General features: G+C 52.1%; 1 protein-coding gene across 4 annotated transcripts in view; it reads left to right on the top strand.

The window, feature by feature from the left end:
* Window positions 1-1,270: 1,270 nt before the first annotated feature.
* PARK7 (Parkinsonism associated deglycase) overlaps window positions 1,271-11,723 on the top strand; it is a 37,819-nt gene continuing 27,366 nt past the window's right edge. The window contains exons 1-5 of one of the 4 annotated variants that reach the window (XM_029949733.1): window positions 1,271-1,362; window positions 2,582-2,683; window positions 4,451-4,552; window positions 6,624-6,683; window positions 8,681-8,750. In XM_029949733.1, the coding sequence (XP_029805593.1) occupies window positions 2,594-2,683; window positions 4,451-4,552; window positions 6,624-6,683; window positions 8,681-8,750 (322 nt within the window). In that variant the 5' untranslated portion in view covers window positions 1,271-1,362; window positions 2,582-2,593. Of the gene's footprint in view, window positions 1,363-1,602; window positions 1,753-2,581; window positions 2,684-4,450; window positions 4,553-6,623; window positions 6,684-8,680; window positions 8,751-11,723 lie in introns of those variants that run through there. The other 3 variants (XM_029949734.1, XM_029949735.1, XM_029949732.1) reach the window with 3 other exon arrangements.

The raw sequence follows: 11,723 nt of genomic DNA, 5'->3' as shown, positions 1-11,723 counted from the left end.
TTAAAATTAAATGAAAACCACTCTCACCACCACTGTAGAATCTCATGAAATATATTCAAGTGCTTTGTAAACTAACCAAGGAATATAAGTTATTTCTTGAAAATAAACATGCTTTTAATATTTAAACTGAAACTTCAAAAACCTGACATACTTAACATACTGTTTGATCTCACATAATACTGGTGAGAGGGCTAAGTGACTCACTCCCCTTGCATGGAGTGTCTCCAGTGTATTTACCACTTCTGGGAACTTACTCTCTGGTTTTACCTATACAAGTAGGACATCTGAATAAGGTTATTCAGTGCAGCGCTATCGGTACAAAAAACTGGAAATAACCTAAGTCTTATCAGTAAAACATTGGCAAATAAACCATGGGACATGCACAATGGCAAACTAGCTGGAAAAAAAAAAAGGAAGTTCTTTTTGATAAGGAAACATCTCCAACAGATTAATTTAATAAGCTGGTGGCAGTGCGCGATAAAGGACAGAACAATCTGCTACATTTCTGAGAAGTAAAACAGCGTATTTGCTTATGGTCGCATAAAGAAACACTGGAAAGATGCCCAAGAAACTGATATAACATCACCTCCAGGCAGCAGAGAGGATGGAACTGGACAGGGACAACGTTGGGAGTCCATCTGCTCAATGTAACTTTTATCGACCTCGTTTTTGAAATGGGTTAAACTATCAGCATTCAGGGGCGCCTGGGTGGCTGTCAGTGAAGCATCTGTCTCTTAGGTCAGGTTCTTGTCATAATCCCATGGTTTACGAGTTCGAGTCCCGCCCAGGCCTCTGCCTGACCGTGCAGAGACTCCTTGGGATTCTCTCTCAAAATAAAAACTTAAAAAAAAAAAAAAAAGGATCAGTATTCAATAATGTGCTGGTCAGATCACTGCGCTCAGCAGTGCTGCGCACTGGGATGTTTGGGAAAAAAAGAACTTTGAGAAACTCACACAGGTGAAATTAACGCATGCTTATAAATGCGAAGTCGCAAGCAGTTGACAACAGGCAGCCCGACCTGGGGAGACAAGGTTGGGAATGGGGGGGGGGGACACGGGCGGGAGCTCCAAGAACAGAAGACCGAGTGCCCGTGGAAGTACAACTCCACTCCAGGAAAACGAACGTTTAAAGCAAACCGCCAAGCTCCCGAGCGGACCCCTCGCCTCCGGCCCGTGGGGAAAAGCGAGTTAATTCCGGCGGCCACCGGGGGCAGGCCGGACCGCGTCACTCGGGGCGGGGGAGATTTCGTGAGCACGCGCGAGCGCACGGGATTCTCGGGGCGCTGGGAGGTCCGACTGGAGAAGGTCCGTAGACGCAGAGCCAGGACGCGGAAAGTCGGCCCGCACCCTGCAGCGGTCCAAGGTGGGCTCGGCCGGATGTGACGTAAGGGAACGAGCAGCGCGAGTCCAGGCAGCTCAGCGTTGAGGAGGAAGTGGGGTCGGGCGGCGGGCGTCTGCGCAGTAGCGGGGGGCGGGGCAGAATGAGAAGCCGGGCGCCGTGCGACTGCGCATCATAGGGCTGGGTGGGGGCGGAGGAGAGACGTGGAGGAGTCTGCGCGGCGGGCGTCTGCGCAGTACCGGGGAGGCGGGGCAGGACGTGAGCCGGGGGGCGGGGCGGCGTGCGTCTGCGCAGTGCGGAGACGAGGGCCTGAACCCCGGCGACGTGCGTACGTGTTTGCGTGCGACCCGTTTAGTCCCGTTCTGGTTCTGTTCGGTCGTCCCCGGCGCGGAGTTGGGCCGAGTTGAGATTCAGGTCGGGGTCTGGGGAGCGCTGAGGGGAGCGAGGGGGCCACGGGCATCCCGGCGCGGGCCCCGGAAGGGGACTCGAGGGACGAGGTCCTGCCGCGCCTGCGGAGCGGACGGCCTTCGGCCAGGAGCGCACGGGGCGGCCGGGGACGCTCCAGGCGTGTGTGCAGGGCGCCCAGCAGTTTGGACCTGGCCAAGGCGGTGTTTGTGGAAGTGCTTTTCTTAGCTTCTGATTTGCATGGACCACAAACTGCAGAGAAAGAACAGGCTATAAACCGTCCACCCCTCGCTTGGCAGCTGCCGTTTACAACGAGAAGCCCAAGTGCAAAGAAAGTCCAGTTGGGTTGAGTGTAGTGGGGATTCCCATCTTTCCACGTCATCAAAAAGTGTGATAAAATATTTAACACTGTTAACTTTACAGAATATTTTGTACAGTTATTGGAACCTAAAAAAAAAAATCCCCTCCAAAAATCTCACCGGCTAGTTGCTAAAGACTGTGTGCAATTTTTTGCCCATGAAATTAAGTTTAGTCGTTTCTCTGAAATAGTACTAACAAAAAAAAAATGCAAGGGTGATGTGTTACTGTATATTGGATTTTTTTTAATATGGTGAAGGAAATCCATACAGTACTAACACGTGTTAGCAACCATACTGTGTTCTCTCAAAAATCCAGCCGTTGAAATTCTGTGTAAACTGCTATTAACCTACTATGTTTATCAGAACTGTTTCCTTGGCTACTCTGCTTAATACTAAGCTTAAAGTTTTTGGCTGTTTTAGGGTTGCAGTGGAAGTTTTTTTAATTCTTTTTCTTCTTTTAATTACGTCTTTTTAAAAAGTACGACATAAAAATGTCTGCGAAAAGAGCTCTGGTCATCCTGGCCAAAGGAGCAGAGGAGATGGAGACAGTCATTCCTGTCGACGTCATGAGGCGAGCTGGAGTAAGTCCCCTAATGTCCTCTAGCCTTCCCCCTTTTCAAAATTTTTGGGTTTTAAAGTCATTTTGAATAAAATATTCAGTGTCCTTTATGAAATATTTCCAACAGAAATACAGATGACTGTTTAATAATAATTACCTGTGTATTCACTGTCCACATTTAATACTTGTTAGTATTTTGTTGTATTAGACCCACTTCTGAGGAATAGATGCTTTAAAAAATTTTTTGGTTTATTTATTTTGAGAGAGAGAGAGAGCGAGAAAGTGCATGTTGCAAGCAGGGAGGGAGGGAGGAGAGAGAGAATTCCAAACAGCCTCCATGTGCTGTCAGCGCAAAGCCCAGTGTGGGGCATTGAACCCACAAACCGTGAGATCATGACCTGAGCTGAAATCAAGAGTCAGACTCTCGACTGACTGAACCACCCAGGCGCCCCCGGAGGAACAGATGCTTAAAGGAAATAAAGCATTACCCAGCCCTCTTTGTAGATTTTCCCAATGCTACTATTTCCCTTCTTCTGGCCCCAGAGGTAGCTCTGTCCTCTCATCGATGTGTGTGCATTCCATGCACATCTTCAGAGGAGCAGCAAACTGCGGTTGCATTTTGCACCTCTCTCTGTCTCTCTCTCCATCCATAGTGAGTACTTAAAAGGCATTTATTGATGTATTAATTTATTTACTGGGGTCATTCTAAGTACTTCACATAAACTTGAACTCTTCCGACAACCCTGTGAGTTATCGCCAGCCTCATTGTACAGTTGGAGAAACTGAGGCACAGGGGTGTCCACGTTGTAGACTTAGTAAGGAGAAGAGCCGGGACTCAGGCCCTAGCAGTCTGGCCCCGGAGTCTGTTAACCCTTCCTTTCTCTGGTTCCCATAAATGAAGACGACACACAGATACAGTTTGTTTATTTAAAGTTGCTACTTAGCGTTCTGCTGTGTGAACGCGCCGCCGTCACAGCATTTCAGTGCAGTGATATTCTCCCCCAGGTTTCCGTACGCAAACTGGTGTTCTGATGGAGAGTGGAATGGCTAGGCCAGAGGACAGCCCATGGTAACCTTACCGGCTTTTGCCAGCGCCCCAAAGTACCATCGTGTGGGCCTGCCGGCCGTGTAGGAAAATCCCCGCTTTTCCACTATGCCAGCTCTTGCTTAGGTCAACCTCGTAAATTTTTGCAAGCTAAAGTAGAATTTCATTGTTTTAACTTGTCCTCTGTCTTAAACTACTGTGACATTTAATTTTTTAATGATTTTTATTTATTTTTGAGAGACAGAGATAGTGTGAGCAGGGGAGGGTCAGAGAGAGAAGGAGACACAGAATCTGAAGCAGGCTCCAGGCTCTGAGCTGTCAGCACAGAGCCCGACGCGGGGCTTGAACTCATGAACCGTGAGATCATGACCTGAGCTGAAGCCGGCCGCTTAACCGACTGCGCCACCCAGGCGCCCCTACTGTGACATTTAAATGACAGCAGTCACTTTGCAAGATGGATTGATACCAGGATGATCATGTAATTACCATCCGCACCAGAACCCTGGTGGGAGAAAGGACACTAACTAGACGGGGTCGCGGGACAGCGTCTGTGAATCAGGACTGTCTCAGGCGAACGGGGACAGGGCCGGTTGGAAGTCCATCTCGCTCGCTAACTTAGCAGCTGCAGCGCAGCCTCGTTTTGTCACAGTGTTTCCTGCCAAGTTATTTTAAAACACAGCAGCTGCGAAAATGTTACTCTAGACTTATGTTTCAGGGTCAGATGTGATGATGTCTTTCTCCTAGATTAAAGTCACCATTGCGGGGCTGGCTGGGAAGGAGCCAGTGCAGTGCAGCCGAGATGTTCTCATTTGCCCGGATGCCAGTCTGGAGGACGCAAAAAAAGAGGTTTGTTCTCCGCACCCGGAACTGCTCCTTCCTGGGCTGCCTTTGTCAGTGTCTTGCAGTGTCTTTTGATTACATCGGAGGCTGTGAGCACAGACTTGTTTTCAGAAAGTTACTTCGCACGGATGTCCTTCCCGCTGTAGTAAGCCCTGGGACGCGGAGGGCGCTGCGGTTGTGTGTCTGCGGGACTGGCTGCTGGCTGCGCGGTGCGGGGCCTCCCTTGGGGCTCTGCTGACCTCGCCGGCAGCTCCGCCTCCTGTTCTAACATCGTACCTGATGGAGGGAGTCAGCTGCCACGTTTCCTGCTCGTTTCTTTTTCTTTTGTTTCATGTTTATTAAAATATTTTAATGTTTATTTTTGAGAGATAGAGACAGGGTGTCTGCAGAGGCGGGTCAGAGAGAGAGGGAGACACAGAATCGGAAGCAGGCTCCAGGCTCCGAGCTGACAGCTCAGAGCCCGACGCGGGGCTCAGGCCCGTGAACCCTGAGATCGTGACCTGAGCCAAAGCCGGTTGGATGCACAACCGACTGAGCGCCCCCGCCGGTGCCCCTTAGTTTATATCCTTTATTTGAAAGCTGCTCTTTGCCTTTCCATCTCCGGTGTCCCAGACTCGGTGGTGTGACTCATTCTGTGTGGGACAGCTTGCAGTGACGAGCGGCGGGAGTCGGGGAGCAGGAAGGACCCTTGTCCGTCGTGCCGTTACCTGACGGCTGCCTTCGACGGCAGCTCCCACGGGGGAGCCTGCCGGAGCCGCGGCCCCTCCCCGCAGAAGCAGGCTCACCCCCACGTGCGTAGATGGCGTCACACACCCTGTCATGTAGTTCACTGCTTCCTGGCCAGTGTGATAGGGGTGTGGGCCCTGTGCTCTTGGGGCGTAGATGTTCCAGAAAAAGTGGAGGCAGCTCGCGGACGGCCGCTGCGCCCCGCGGAGGAGCCCAGAGCGTGATTTCCCAGGCTCAGACACACAGAGAAGTGTGTTCCTTCCTGATAAATTCACGTATTTCAGGGCCAGATCGTGTAGTGGGAATGTTGGTATTTATGTAAAAGTGGTGGAAACAGTCTAAATCACATGCTTCCAGGAGCCGAGCAGAAGTAACCGCTCGCTCTCCTCCGTCCCCTTCGTCCCGTGGCGCCCGGGCTTTAGAGCCGTGGTTCCTTCTGCGTCCGCTTGTTCAGACTCTCGGTTCTGCCCTTCACACACTTGGTTTGGTCGGTAGTTTCTCTTGGTTTGGAAACAGCAGCAGACTGTTCGTACTTTGGGAGAGCGACCCTGAGTAGTTGGTGTTGCACTGAGCAGGTGCTGCGTTTTCACTTTATAAATTGCTCTTGGCTACATTTTTAAAAATCTTTTTAAACATCTTAATGTGTTGTTACCCCACATTCCACTTCGTGAGTGGAATCAGGTTTGGAATCAGCCGATTAGGTGTTTGGGATACTAAGGCACCGTACCATTTTTCTCCCCTAAGTTCCAGCTCTTGTAGGGGTAAAGAACTTCTTTCTGTGCCTTTTACTTAAAATTGTTCCTTTAACTATTTTTATTACTGTGCACGTTATTGTTGAAAAACTACCTCCTGGACAGTGTGCACCTACCGAGAGCCACAGTGTGAAATGTCCCCGTTCTCGTGGTCCTCTCCCCAGCGTCCCACGTCACGCCCCATCAGCCGCCGAGCTGTCTCCTGTGTGTCGGGGACACACACACACGTGTCTACATCTGTTTTAAGTAAGCTCTACGCTCAGCCCGGGGCCCCCACTCCGCCGACGGAGCCGGCCAGGCGCCCCCCCCTTTTCCTCCCTTTTTACAAGAATGAGATGATCGCACCTCTGATCCTGCAACACAGACATCCTTTCCTGTCACTCTTCAGATTTTCTGCGAGTTATAACAACGTTTCATCGTAGAGATACGTACGGCAATTGATTTAGCTGAGCCAAACTTTTTTGCTGTGTTTTTTTTTTCCGTGCTATGTTTTTTGCCATGACCCACATTTAAAATTTGAAAATGTTTTTGGCCTATCACTCCATTGCACATCTCAGATGAAAAGGTTTTGCTTTTTTTGTTTTGTTTTTAAACTGCAGGGACCTTACGACGTGGTGGTGCTGCCGGGAGGTAACCTGGGCGCACAGAATTTATCGGAGGTAAAAACCGCACAACGGAAGTATTTGGGCCCATGCCTGTGTTCTGTGCGTTTTGTTGTTACTAAAATATTTCAGGAAGAAGGCTGGGGGTCAACTCGAAACAGGGGAAATGAACAAAATGGTGTTCGGCTTCATTAGGAAAAACGTCCCTACTGACGTTTCCCGTGCGGGTGCGGAATTGGGGCACTTGTTTGGGTGCAGATTCTGTGAGTACAGTCGGAACGGAAGCCTCCCCCCACCCCCAGTAGGAAAATGAACCTAATTGTGTGTCTCATGGAGGTTTAAGCGTAGACAGCTAGGGGACTGGCTGGCCGCTCAACACCGGGGTGCGGGCGGGGGGCTGCGGAGCCTGGAGCTGCCAGCTGGGGTGAAAGTGGCGTCAGAGGAGACCCTGCTTCTTCATCGAAGTCTCTTCTGTAAGAGGCCACCTGCCAGAAGGGGGGAGGGGGTCCAGGGACTGAAGGCAGGTCGTGTCAGAGACATTTGGGACCCTGCTGGACCCTGTTCCTGGCTCTGCCCCCCCGGGAACAGCCCAGGTGCCATGTGGCTGCCCTCTTCCGGCTTTTCCCCCCCCGGGGGCGCCGAGCAGCAGGGGTCCAAGCACCCGAGGGAGACCGCTTTTCCCGTCCCATCTTCAAACACTTTTAAGGAAAGGACGCCCGTCCCTCGTAACAGATGCCTCGATCGGGTGTAACAGTGGAGAAGCAGTAGGAGTTTGAGACTTGTTCTGTTAATGATTTCAAGATACTAGAAAATTGACGGGGCGGCTTCTCTCGCGAGGACGCCGTCATCGCGTCCCCCCGACAGCCACCACGAGAGCTCCGCAGCCCCCACGGGTCTAATCCAGGACCCCGCCCTGCCTTTAGTTGTGCCGCTTCCTGCAGTCGCCTCCAGTCTGCGGCGTTCACATAGCCCCAAAGTACCTCTCCCAGGAGAGCGCTACATACAGAGGGAAGAATGGTAGCTTCACAGCGGGGGCCTGGCGGATCCCACCTTAGCCGGGGATAAGACACACCGTGCAGCAGCGAGGAGACCTTGCATCCTGCCCCGCAGTGCGCCGCACTGAGACCGGCGCGGGCCCACACGTGCCGTCCCGTGAAAACCCAAACTGGCAGACTCGCACCAGAATCCTCACTTGCTCCTCCGAAGTGTCCAGGTCTTGAAAAACAGGGAAAGACTTAACATTCGCATTTCAAAAGGTTTCCAGGTGTGGTATATGCCCTTTGATGCTGAAGAAATACTTCCTGTGCTAGATGGTTGCCAAGGAAACGAGAGAACCACAGTCCTGTTCTGTGACTAGGTCCTAGTGAGTTACGTTAGTGGCTTATCGCTGTGACCCCTGCAGTCCGGCGTCGGCCCTCGTTTGTCCTGTGATCTTCGTCTACACTGGCTAAATCCTGAGAACTTGAGCCGTACCATTAGATGCACGACCCCCCAAGACGAACTGTAAAATGTGTCCGGAACTTTATCAGTTTAACTATTTAAAATCTGGAAAAAATAAACATTTTTCTCATTTTGAAGAAGCTCCTGGGGGAAAATGCACATTACGGTTTTTGATGAGAATGTCTCAGGTAAAAAGCTTTAAAAAGTCCTCCCCACAACAGGCAAATAAAGATCATTATTGTGTTCTCTGAAAAAAAAAAAAAAATTGATGGGAGATCTTGTGTTTTTTTTTCAAAATTTTTTAATGTTTTAATTTATTTTTGAGAGAGAGAGAGAGAGACAGCATGAGAAGAGGAGGGTCAGAGAGAGAAGGAGGCACAGGATCTGAAGACAGGCTCCAGGCTCTGAGCTAGCGGTCAGCACAGAGCCCGACACGGGGCTCGAACCCATGAACCATGAGATCATGACTTGAGCCAAAGTCAGACGCTCAACCGACTGAGCCCCCAGGCGCCCCAGATCTTGTGTTTTAAACTGGAAGTGGAGTCTCCCTCTGTGTCTGCCGGTGGCCGGCTGCGGCCTGATGATGACTGACATGTCTGGGCTTCTTTGCACAGTCTGCCGCCGTGAAGGAGATCCTGAAGGAGCAGGAGAAGAGGAAGGGCCTCATTGCTGCCATCTGTGCAGGTAACGCGCAGAAGCGCCCCGCGTTACAGGGTGTCGCCGCAGTTCTTCCCAAACTACCTGACGGGCTAGTCGTTAATTAGAAGATTTTGTTCCGCACGCGTCCGTCCCTTCACAGAGCGCGCGGGGCCGCGGCGCGGGCATGTTTAGTTTGGGCGACGCGAAGTCGGTGTCATTTCAGAAATGAGTACGGTTCTCTTTTCTGCTTCTCTGTGCTTTTTTGGTCTGCGTTCTGTGACACTTGACGTTTTCCGTCTTTGGTTGACCTCTGGGATTCAGTAAACAGCTTGTGACAGCAAATCTCTGTGCCAGGAAGTAGGTCTGCCAGCACCCAGTCAGCAAGAATCAGTCGGCTGTCAACAGGACCGCCCCGTCCTGCGCCTGCCCCGCTGATTCGGGGCGCGGGTGCTTCCCGCCTGGCCCTCCGTGTGGAGCGTTCGGTCTCAGGCACTGTGCCTGCTGTCACGTAAGATAGAGGACAGTTGTTGGTGCTTCCTGGAGGTCCCCGCATCTTTGAGAGTTAGTAAGTTAGTAATACTTTGTTTTCTGGAAGTACTGTGAAATCCATTTTTTTTTTAATTTTGAGAGAGAGTGAGTGGGGGAGGGGCAGAGAGAGAAGGAGGGGGGGAGACACAGAGTCTGAAGCAGGCTCCAGGCTCTGAGTTGTCAGAGCAGGACCCGACGCAGGGCTCAAACCCACGAACCGTGAGATCATGACCTGAGCTGAAGTCGACACTTACCCGACAGCCCCCCACCCCCCATGAAATCCATTCTTAATTCTCCAGTGCCAGGATATTCTGCCGTCTTGCGTTATTCCTTGTCACAGGCCTTTATGAAACGTTTGTCAAAAGAGCAAGTAAATCAGCGAATAGACGGGTGTTTTGATGAAGTGACATGGTGTTTTGTGCAGCGCCGTGGACCTGTTAGGAAGCTGTACGACGGGGACCCTGGGGACTCTGCAGGACGGCAGACCTTGTCAGAGCTCTTGCAGAGATAGTGGTGTTATTTGCCCTCTTCCTTGAGGTGCTCGTGAGAGTGTCGCGATGCCACCGCTGGGGCACGTGTGCTCATTCTTGTGTCATAAAAATGTCCCGGTTTCCATTTCTGACGTGGCAGTTACAGATCGATGTAACTCACGTAAGAGCTCAGGGGCTCCCGAGACCCGAGCGTTGGAGCCTGGGCGGGACCGCAGAGGCGGCTCCCCGGGCGGGCCCTGTCCGTGGGCTCTGGTCCGCCCCAGCCCCTGGACCTGCCTTCGGGGGGTCCCTGTGGCCCCTGCCGCCCGCGCACGCACCTGTCCCTGCGTGCGAGTCCCAGGTCCCCCTCGACGGGCCGGGCCTTGGGGCGGCCGCTCGCAGCCCTGGCCACGGCCTCCCTCGTAGGTTCTCTAACCCAAGGACGGGGTTGGGCCCGATTCGTTCCCTTCTGAGTCTGCTGAGCGGAAGAGCCGCCTGTCGGTTTGTCCTTCTGTATCACTGAGGTGGCTGGAGGGTTGGCCACACGCAGAGGAGCGTAGACTTGAGAACCATTAAATCGCTGTTAGACAGAAAGAGCTCTGACGCGGCGTGGCGCGTGTGTGGTTGACTGTCCTGTGCTGCCCGCCCTTCTGGCTCTGCGGAGAGCAGGAAGTGCGGTGAAAGGGAAGGTGGTTCTAAAGTGTCCGGGTCAGGGGCCCAGGCTTGGCCCCTAGTATTGAGGGCTTGGCACAGACTGGAGGGCAGACTATCTTGATGAGAAAGTAAAGGGGCGCCTGGGGGGCTCAGTCGGTTAAGCGTCGGTCTTCAGCTCAGGTCATGATCTCACGGTTCGTGGGTTCGAGCCCCGCGTCGGGCTCTGTGCTGACAGCTCGCTCAGAGCCTGGAGCCTGCCTCAGATTCTGTGTCTCCCTCTCTCTCTGACCCTCCCCTGCTAGCACTGTTTCTCTCTGTCTCAAAAATAAAAAACCATTTTAAAAAGTTAAAAAAAAAGAAAGTAAAATGAGATTCACGGAGGGGGGGGGCTGGAGGGAGAAGGTCTAGGTTGGAGCTCCAGGGCGTGGAGGAGCTGGGGAGACGGGGTGCCGGCCGTGGGAGTCACCACACGGTGGCGCTGTTGGCCGTCGTGTCTTGGCTGCCGCTGCTCCCTGCTCAGAGCCGGGCCCCTGCGCACACGCAGCAGTGGTTTCATGTGCCAGCATTTCAAGTAACGGGAGTTCAGTATTTCTTCTCAAATTCTCCAGGCAGGATTCTTAAGCTCCAGAAAGCAGTAATTATGGGCTTATCAGGGTGAGCAAGGCCTCGCTAAGGTCCTACAGAAATGCGAATTTACTAACACTACTGTAGGCAGCAGTTTCATCAACGGAAGGGAGCAGCCTAAAGATTCCTAACGCACCCAACGATCCTTCTCCTCACTGTACGGTCAGCTCTGGAGGTGTGCTTTCAGAAAATACAAGGTCACGTAGGTAATTATCTGTCTCTTCACATCTCACAAAGTAATAAGGGTAATTGATGAGTCCATTCACATAAAAATTGAGTGATAATTAATTCAGTCTTTACAGACTTAAAGCTTGCTGCCGTGCAGAGCTGTCCGAACAGTGCGGAGACACGTCAGGTCTGTTTGAGGACTTTGGTTTGGGGCCGGCCTGAGTCAGGTGGAAGGCTCCCGTGATTCCGTAGTGTTTGTGGATCTTCCCGGGTCGTCCGCAGCCCCCTTTTCCTTGGATCCGTGTTGAAAAGCGAAAGGTCAGTGAGAGCAGGGTGCCAGGGGCTGAGCTGTAGCACTCGGGCCCCGCCCTGCGGTCTCAGCCTCCGCGTCACGTCCTAACCTGTTGTTTCTTTTTTTACTTTTTAAAATTAATTTTTTTAATGTTTATTTTTGAGAGAGAGAGAGAAAGATGGAGTGCGCGTGGGAGAGGGGCAGAGAGAGGGAGACAGAATCCGAAGCAGCTCCGGGCTCTGAGCTGTCAGCACAGAGCCCAACGCGGGGCTCGAATCCATG

The sequence above is a fragment of the Suricata suricatta genome, chromosome 8 (assembly GCF_006229205.1).
Source record: "Suricata suricatta isolate VVHF042 chromosome 8, meerkat_22Aug2017_6uvM2_HiC, whole genome shotgun sequence".
Taxonomy (NCBI): domain Eukaryota; kingdom Metazoa; phylum Chordata; class Mammalia; order Carnivora; family Herpestidae; genus Suricata; species Suricata suricatta.
Note: the sequence above shows the minus strand (reverse complement) of the source record. Positions and strands in the feature narration are given on the sequence as shown.